The following is a 10,367-nucleotide window of genomic DNA, read 5'->3' on the forward strand; positions in this document are numbered from 1 at the left end:
ATCTATATATATTTTATATTTGATCATATATCAAGGGTATATGAATAAGCTCTTTTTCTATTGTGTCAAACATAGAAAACAATTCTAAAAATAACATAGAAAACAATTATTCTACGTGTTTTATGGTGATTTAGGATGGTAATTATGATAACAAGATATTTAAAATGAAAAGAAAATATGGTAGCTCTGGTGATAATTGCATGGTATATGTAAAATTTTTTATAAATTATTAAAAATTTATTCATGGACAACGAGAAGAGTGACACCATTCATTAGGAGGTGCAGGTGGCGGAGATGGAGATGTTCAAGACAGAGGACGCGGGATAGAGTGGCAGAAGCTCTATATAATATATGCATATATATATATATATATATATATATTCTATAGCAGAGAAGATCATATCATACTGTGCTACGAACCATACTGTGATATAAACTTTAGTATTGATGATAATTTTTTTACGTCGAAAACTACATCATAAATAGATTATATATATATATATATATATAGCAAAATATATATATAGAAACCATATATTAATAATTTAAAAATAGTTATCAATTAGGCTTTAAATAAATATTACTTAATTGATTAATTAAGCATCTAGACTCCTCTAAATTATTAAAGATATGATTATTAAAGCTCGGATCGGATAGTTTCACCAACGATAGAATCCAGCTTCATTTAAAAACAGTTTTAAAATAACATAGTGTTATATTATTAAAGATATGATTACTAAAGCTCGGATCGGATAGTTCCACCAACGATAGAATCCAACTTCATTTAAAAACAGTTTTAAAATAACATAGTGTTATATCAATAATGAAACAAAAATGGAAAAAGAGTGTAACAGGAAGATATGGATCCTATGGATTTTTTTTCTCAACCTTCATATTCTCAAAGTAACTTGGAGCTGGATATATCACGTTTTTTTGTTTTTTGTTTTAAGGTGTACGAGAGGAATGACAATGAATTACAAGCATATAATGGATAGTTCGCATTAACTTCATGACCGAAACAAATGAATTGGCATATTCATAATTTATTGCCAATATATATGTATATATATATATGTATGAAACAAAAAACTATTTAAAATTAATTAAAGTCATGTCTACCCTTGAACCATGATTAAAATTGCCTGGTTCTCAGAACATGTAGTTGACCCAGTGCCTCTCTTCTTCTTGTGAGCTAATTAAGAGAACTGGTTTAAGGAAGAAAACGTCTGTCCAAACATCCAAGAAGAAGGAACAACATTGAAAAACTCGAGGGTTTTTCCATCAACCAAAGTGAGCTTGAAAGAAACTTTCTGTCTTCGAATATCAACGCTGCTCTGCCAATTTGCACCCCAATTCCTATGCATGGGAATCCACCTTGTCATCCTCGAACCCCTTAACCATGCAGCCTTCAAGTCCCCACTCCCTCCTACGTTGGAGATCATCACCATGTTGAAATTCCCTTGTCCCTTCAACGTGAATCGGACACCCCCTCTTCTTTTGCAACTCACCCTTTTATTCAATTAATATATATATATATATATATATATATATGCACATGTGGAAAGCAACATTAAATTCATTACACAAGAAAAAAATGCCACCATTAATTGATTATTTATTAAACTCTGATTAGGTTTTTAATATCAAAACTTTTATCATAATCAATATTCCAAAACATATTGCGGAAAAACTATTAATCACACAACATGTAGCAATATACAGATCCTGATAAAGTTTTAATATTAAGGATGAATCTGAATCAGACTTGATTAATTATAATATTTTATATTTAAAACTACCTTCTATAAAGCACAGGAATTATGCCTTCATTGCCGGGTCTAGCAATGCGAAGAAAAGCAGGAGTGGACATGTCAAAGTGTTGGCGAGGAGGATCACACCACCCACCATTGTTATTCTGGGGGCAAAAGTTGGTGGCGGTGACCGTGACAACACGGCCTTGGAGGCACCATTTTGGGTCTATCTTGTAGTTGCATATTACCTGGTAGCATGCACCGCATGCCTCGCCTTGCCTGAAAAGTGTGCCGCTCACCGCTGCCGTGTTTACTCCGAACCCAGCATGGAAGGTGTTGTCATAACCACATGCTCCTCCTTGAGAGACAACAATGTCCAACATTATGAGAATTTACCTTAATTTGATTGAAAACAATTATATGATATAATGCTGCCATGTTATTTGGACATACATTATACATATATATATGGTGTTTGAAAAAATTACCAAAATGCGGTTTATCAAAACTGTACTATATAGACACCCACATTCATATATGAAGTTTTATATTCTATATTGACCGAATGATGAGGTATTCATACTCTATTTGGAAAAATATATTTGCAACTTTTTTCGTTTTAAGGAAAAGCGACTTACCAAGTGTGGTGGGGTTTTGGTCGGATCCATAGAAAGTTGCATGACCACTGAGCCAATTACCATTAAGTTGAGCATTGATTGCCTTGAAAAAGAAACACAAAAACAAGAAAAAATACCAAACAAAAACCCCATAAATATGATTACATGGCCGCCCCATCTTCGACTCAACAGACATAAACAAGTATAGAGCTTCTTGTTTTCGTTTCCTAACTCTTTAATCTTAGAATTTCATGAATGAAATACCTCCATTTTATAGACTCAAAAGACGGTTGTCGGTGAATAAAACAGAATCATGAAAAAACATTATTTTTCAAATAAAGGAAAGAATTTAATTAAATGAAAAAATATAAATAAAGAAGATGGGAATTTACAAAGCGCGTTGTTTTATCACGTCGTAGCTAAGTTATAAGGTACGAAAAATATGTACGGTTGGACATGTCAGTTTCTCTTAGACAATGCAACGGCAAGTCCATGTGATGCCTTGTGCGATCTGTTCTAAAAGTCACCCTGTCGGTGATTCCAACTTCTGTACCACTTTGAATTTAATGAACTATTATATAATGATTCTTTAATTTTTCTTTTAGAAGATATTGGATACCACATGCATGTCGAATTTCTCAATTATAACAATTTTTTTTTTCTAAAACTTTTCTTTTGTTCAAATTGAATCGGAAATGTTATAATTAAGAAACAAAAAGCAGTAAAAGCATGCATGTATATATGTTGGTTTACTTTGTTGGTTTACTTAGTAGATACATACATTTAGTAACATATGTATATATAAGCAAATGAATAATATATCTTTTCAAAGAATATAATGAAGAAACTTGTAAATTAAATTACACAACCATTCCAAAATTCATTTCTCTTTGCCGAAATGTCGATACAATTTCATTGTATTAAGGTTCTTTTAGAAGACTATTTACTATGTTAATTATTATCAATTACTGACACTTTTGATACATCCTCTAATAAAATATTTAATTATCATCGATAATAGATTTTATTGTTAAATTAGTACATGATCACAACTATGCACACATAGGTAATGCATGGCTCAAAAGACATTGTTTCTTAAAAGAGGAAGAATAAGTGATAACTATTCGTAGAAATTGATATATATACTTGTCAAAGCAGTTGGAATGGTACTTGTGTCTCAGTTTCACCAGCTTCATCTAGTCCCTTTCGTCCAAAAATGGATAAAGTTAATCCGCTTTTTTATGTGTGTTGCTAAATGCATGTCTTAAATATAAATAAACAAATGTTCATATATATTCTCAGCTTTGAACATTAAGGATCGAGTAGTATATTTGATATTTACAAATGCTAATTAATTTAAATAAGCTAACCAGGCCATCGAATGAGTTCTTCTATACGATGGTCTCTGTTCACAAATCCACAAATTTATAGGTCCACTAGCTCCATAAGATAATGACCATTTGGTTAATTTATATGTATACGACTAGTCAAATTTAGTTTTAGATTTGGGTATTAATTTTGAGATTCTGGGTATGTATTTTGGTTCTTTTGGTGTTAATTACGTCGAGTTTGGGTCACTAGCGGTATGTCTCTTATATATATATCTCTTATTGTAATGATTAGGATCTACTTTGAGTTAACTTCGATGGTTGTAGCTTGTATGAAGTTGGTATATTAGCAGTGAAATAATTATTTTGTTTTTGAGGGGAAAAAATGCCTTAAAAAGTAGAGAAAACTAAAGTCATGAATTATGGAAATGCAAGCGAATCAAACAGCCATACATGTGGAAAGTATTTTTATAATTTATTATAATAGGAAATAGACAAAGCCCATTAACAATCTTTTACTTATAAAGCAATGAAAAAATAAAAAAATAAAAAAGAAAAAAAGAAAACCTGATCGTTATTTTGAAAATTTGTTAATAATTTGAGGAAGCACTTTTTATTTTAAGATATTTTTAGTTTCCTTTGCTAAATAACACACTATTTTTCGTTAATGGCTAGGAAACTGGTTTTCCTTCCCAATTAGTGACAAGGAAGTAAGTTGGAAACTTCGCAAAAGACATTTCGTGAGACCAATTTGCAAGTGTGCCACTAATTGTAGTCTTCCACTGAAAATATTGAACTTTTAGTCCATTTTCATTTTCGTAATTTCATTTGGTTTATTATACTTTCGTATTTTGGGTGGAACAGAGCTAATTACAAACTAGTTTCATTTTTTTTTTTTTAAACAAAAAATAGCTAAGTCAATTGATACTAAATTAAGGTGATTGTTGGGCCCTGGCTCTTTATTATATATTACGTGACACTAATATATACACCTATAATATTTTTTGGCATTTCTAGTTTACAATGACGATATATGCACGCTTTTTTCCTTTTTTTTTTTTTTTTTTTGGTTGAAGACAATATATATATATATATGCACACGCTGTATTTCACAATAATTAAGAAACCTGTAACAAGCATATACATGAACCCCACATTGATAAATATTACTTTGGTTTTATATGTATACAAAATTCCTACAAACCTTAATTAAACAGAGCAAATATGTAGAACGAATCGAGCAAGAAAAAACTGCAGATATTCATTAATTAGTACTTAATTAATCAAGAAGAATTTAATTAACAAATACATTTTAACTGAAAAGCTATTTCATTTCTAATTAAGTGGTAATATCTCTCATCTCCTTTGATAATCTTGTATATAAATAAGCACTTTCATTCCACTGAATCCCATCGCAACGACAACTTTTTGCCTAAGTAACCAAAAACACAAAAAGATTAATTATAAAATATATTCTTCCAAAAAAAAAAAACAAAATGGCAAGGTTGATGAAAATGTCTCCTCTTATGATGATTTTGTTGTTGGGAAGCATTGGATTATGATCTTACCAGGTCAGGCAATCCGAGAACTAGCCCCTGCACCGGCTGTAAGCTTAAAGTTCTTGGCTTCTTGCAAGATTGTGCTATTAAGCTCGGAAATTGCGACTTTGAAGTGTACTTGGAGGTGTTCAAAATGAGTATGTAAGTGCCAATTGTTGCGCTGCACTGGTATCCATGGGAAAAGAATGCCATGATGATCTGTTGCAACATCTGCTATTGGAACCTGATTTCAAAGGCAATGTAAGATTTTGGCTAGGAGGGAACAAGTTTGGAATGATTGTAGTGTTTCAGCTTTTCCACCATTATCTTTTTAAAATTTTTGTATGCTGTTGCTAAACGCATTATGTCTTAATTAAACAAACCAAAAAGTATGCTTGTACTTTCTTGGAAGCATGGACAAGGACCCAAGCTGCGAAAAAGTAATATCTACCGCTTGGATGGACGCAGGGAGGAGTATATGAAGAGTATCTTTAACGGCAAAACTACAAACCACAGCACAAGCTCTGAAGAAATGGAATCGAGAAAGTTTCGGTTTCTGCCAGGCTAAAATTAAGGATTTAGAGGATCAATTACCCGTGATTCAGAACCTCGAGCCTACGGACTCAAATGTAGAAGAAAACCTTCTTCGACAAGAACTAGATGAATGGCACTATCGGTTGGAACTTATTTGGAGGCAAAAATCCCGTGAAACATGGCTACAGGCAGGTGATCAAAATACTAAATTCTTTCATGCGACTACCACGACCAACCGAAGGAAACTTCACATCGTGGCTTTGAAGAGCAATTCAGGGGAGTGGATGATGACCAAGGAAACCATTGGAAGGTATCTCATAGATAAATTCACTATGCTGTACAAAGACGAGGGAGTGGATCATTGTCCTTACTTTTGTGAGCTCTTCCACCCGGTTGTCTCGTGAGAGGAGAATAATACCATTTCGACCTTGCCATCCGAACTTGAAATTATGGAGGTTTTAAAAAAGATGAACCCTTCCAAAGCCCCGGGACCCGATGGAATGCTAGCCCTATTTTTCCAATACTATTGGAATATTGTCAGGGGAGACGTCGTGAAAACTATCCAAGATATCTTTAGTTCAGGAAGAGTTCCTGCGACCTTAAATCGAACTACTTTGGTCCTTATTCCCAAGTTAAAAACTGCATCTGTGTTTAACTAGTTACTTCCTATCAACCTTTGTAACACTGTTTACCAAATTTTTGCCAAGTTGTTGGCCTCTCGGATAAGACCTCTCTTGGACAAACTTATTTCGCCCAACCAAGCAGCGTTTTTACTCCTGGTAGATGGATTGGTGAAAACTCCCTTCTTGTCAATGAAATAGTGCACTCACTGAACCACACAAGAGGAGCCACAGGGTATACTGGGGATCTTCATAAAGCTTATGACCGAGTCCACTGGGGCGTTCTTCATGAGATTCTTATCCATTATGGTTTTTCGGCTCGAGTGGTGACCCTGCTAGGACAATGTTTCTAGATTGATTCTACCGCTATTTTCCTTAATGGTAGCATCTGCGAATCGATTAAATGGGAAAAAGGCCTTCGACAGGGGGATCCAATTTTACCCTATCTTTTCATTATGTTTGAGGAACTACTCTCGAGAATGCTGCATAAGTTGGAAAGGGAAGACAAATTGCATGGGTTCAAATTTGGCAGGCTAGGCAGCCCCATAACACATCTTTTCTTCGCAAATGACTTACTAGTTTTCTGCAAAGCCAAATGTAGCAAAGTGCAGGAGTTAGCAAAATGCATGGACCTTTTTTGTTGATGGACTGGTCAGCAGGTCAATACCACCAAATCTGGTTGTTTTTTTTTTTTTTTTAAGAACGTCCCTGGGAATCTAAAGGCAGAACTCAAACAGATTCTAAACATTAAAGAACTCCCAAAGGATACTAAATATTTAGGAAATCCTTTATTTATGAGTAGAACAAGACAAAAGATTTTGATGACTTGCGAAACAAAATGGAAGCCCGACATCAAAACTAGTGAGCTTCCCTCCTTTCCTAGGTAGGAAGATTGGTGTTAGTCAAGTCAGTCCTTTCAAGCATCCCCATTCACACTATGTCCTCCTGTAAACTCCCTAAGGCATGGTGCAGCAAGTTAGATAGGTTGGTGAGCATGTTCCTCCGGCACGGCACCTCCTTCTCTCAAACAGGTTATCGTCTGGTGTCTTGGTCTCAAATTTGCCGACCCAAGAAGCTTGGAGGGTTAGGAATACAAAAAATGGCAGATATCAACGTCGCCTTACTATGCAAAATTAGCTGGAACCTGGAGACCAATACAAGTCTGCCATGGGTCCGTGCGATAAAAGCCAAATATTTCCCTTCTAACACTTTCATGAAGGTGACATGAAAAAAATCAGATTCGTGGCACTGGAAAGGTTTATTAAGTATTTGGCCTATGCTTGCCAAAGGAATATGCTTTAAAGTGGGAAAAGGAAATAATATCAATTTCTGGGAGGATCCTTGGATCCCTGATTGCCCAAATTTCAAACCTTCTCCCAACCTACATCTATCAAGCTTTCATTCGGGCATGGTTGATTCGCTTTTATTACCAGATGGGTAGTGGAATAAACCAATGGTTGAAAGACTCTTCAATAGGGATTCCTCGCAAAAAATCTTGAAGATATTTTGGGCAAACAATTCGCAAGAAGATACATTTGTGTTGATGGGATCTCATACAGGGAAGTTTCAGGTTAAATCTTCTTACAAGTTCATAAATCCTGTTCCTGGGGACCATTCTAGCTGGTAGCAAGTCTTATGGAAGAGCAACATGCATGACTGTCTAAAATTTTTCTTGTGGAAGATGGCATCCAAGGGCCTTCCATTACGGGAAACACTCAGAAGGCCCAACGGGAGAATTATAGATTTTGACTATTCACATGGCTGTAGAAGCCGTGAAGATGAAGTCCACCTTTTTTTCCATTGCGAAGCTACACGAGCCTATTGGCTAGCATCTCCTTGGAGCTTAAGGTGGGAACACTACTAGATTGACAGCTTCCATAATTACTTGAATCTTTTGATGAAACCAAGCGATGTCCTTCCAGTCCACCTTGATGATGGCAACTCTTTTTTCTTGTTTTCTGCCCTTGTTTTTTATTCTCTGTGGAAGTTACGGAATAGTATATTATTTGAAAGTAGCATGCCTACTTTGGAAAAGGAAGTCCATGCTCTTCTTAAGAGATTCGAAGAACACAAAAATTTTTCACCTCTTAATCGTCCTCCTCGGCTTACCTTTCCTACTACGAAAAATGTGATGAGCTCGTGGAGCCGGCCACTGTTTGGAGTAATCAAAGTAAACTACGACGCCTCCGTAAAAGACAACTCTGCTGCCATAGGAGTGGTTATGCGGAACCATAAGGGTAAAGTTATAAGGATAAAATCGTTCACTCTTAATCTTAGTTCTCCCGCAGCGGCAGAAGCTGCCGGAATTCTTAAAGTGGTCCAGTTAGCCATTGAAGATGGACACCACAGTATCTGCTGTGAAAGCAATGCCAAAACCATCATTCAAAGCCTCAGCAATACTTTTCAACATTTCTTGCCATTGGTCTACAGCTGGTTTTATTCAAAAAATCTGAGCTTTACGTTCAGGTTTTCATGCTATTTCTTTTGCTTGGGTACCAAGGAATGTTAGCCGTTTAGCCCATTTAGTGTCATGGTGGGTTTTGAACCATTGTCCTGATGCCTACCCACCTTGATTAAACTTTGACCTTTTTGTAGAGGCTGTAAATTAGGATAGAGGCTGATTTGCTTCTCCCTGATATGTGTTTAATGTTTGTACCTAGCCTTGTTTTGGTTAATATAACAATCCCTTTCAGCGAAAAAAATGCTTGTACTTTCAAAAAAGATAAATAACACCCATCTTATAATTTTTTATATGACCAATTTATGCTGAAGAGTATATTAGAACAAATAGTATCATGTTTCAGGTATTACTTACTTTGTATCATGGACATTGGTCCTTCAAGACAGAGGTGAATATTTAAATCTAATTCCCATTATTTTATAATGGCATTATGTTTTCGACCACTATATAAGCTCATAGCAATATAATTATGAAGAAAAAAACTTATAAAAAAATGTTCAAAATCAAAACAAAGGCAGAATCGAATAAGGGATTCAACATTGAAATATTGACCAATACTTTGCACATGTCCATGATTTTTTGAAGGTGGGAGTGTAATTTGCTTACTTAAATTTCTAAGGTGGTTATAATGCTAAAGTTTGTGTCTCACCGAATGATGGTTATATTGCTCAGAGTATTTTATCTAAAAAAAAATTGGGAAAAAAAAAAAAAAAGCAAACGAACAAACAAACAGTAGACAGGTTGCTTGGGGAAATATCATTGTTGCAATATATATATATATATATATATATGTGTGTGTGTGTGTGTGTGTGTGTGTGTGTGTGTGTGTGTGTTCTTTTTTCTTTCTTTCTTTTTTGTGGTTGGTTCCAAGAAATAGTGCAATTATATATGCTTTGCCTATACCAATCCGCAAATCATCAATTGGTAAGACTAAGTGATTATTGCCATAACTTCATCGGTAATGGAGGTTGGTATCCAAAGCAAGAAAAACCAATCTTTTATCTCTTTAAAACTCCTTATATCCTCTTTTTTATTTATTATTTATTATTTATTATTTTTGTTTCTTTTTTTCTTTTTTCTTTTTTTTTTTGGGTTTTGGAAGGGACCTTTCCCTTATTCTTTATTTTCTTAAATTATTAAGAAAGAATATAAATGAGGTTGATTAAGTTAATAAAATACTCATATCTATTATTAAAAGCTATGGATTTGAGATACCGGAGTAAAGGGGGAAGTATTTTAGATAACCAAAAAAAGAAAAAAAGAAAAGAATTAATAATAGAATAGATAGGATTAGCAGATAATATATCAAGTGCTATATATTGATATATTTATTACATATATTGATATATTTATCAATTAATAATCAACCTACTAGACTGTAAAAGTTTATTCCTTATAAAATGGGGAAAAACAATTATTGTAGCAATAACCTAATAACGAGGCCAAGTAAAATACACCTTACTTTTAAGTAAAGTCCCTCCATCATAGCCAACGGATTTCATGAAAATCCGTAAAATC

General features: G+C 34.3%; 1 protein-coding gene across 1 annotated transcript; it reads right to left on the bottom strand.

Moving 5' to 3' along the window:
• Positions 1-1,196: 1,196 nt before the first annotated feature.
• LOC107403701 (expansin-A12) lies at positions 1,197-2,579 on the bottom strand. Its single transcript, XM_016010615.3, has 3 exons — positions 2,390-2,579; positions 1,800-2,109; positions 1,197-1,509 (listed from the first exon to the last, which is right to left on the bottom strand). Exons 1-3 carry the CDS (start codon positions 2,562-2,564, stop codon positions 1,197-1,199), a joined length of 798 nt encoding a protein of 265 aa, XP_015866101.2. The 5' UTR covers positions 2,565-2,579.
• Between the last annotated feature and the right edge of the window lie 7,788 nt (positions 2,580-10,367).

This window comes from Ziziphus jujuba, chromosome 11 (assembly GCF_031755915.1).
Source record: "Ziziphus jujuba cultivar Dongzao chromosome 11, ASM3175591v1".
NCBI lineage: Eukaryota > Viridiplantae > Streptophyta > Magnoliopsida > Rosales > Rhamnaceae > Ziziphus > Ziziphus jujuba.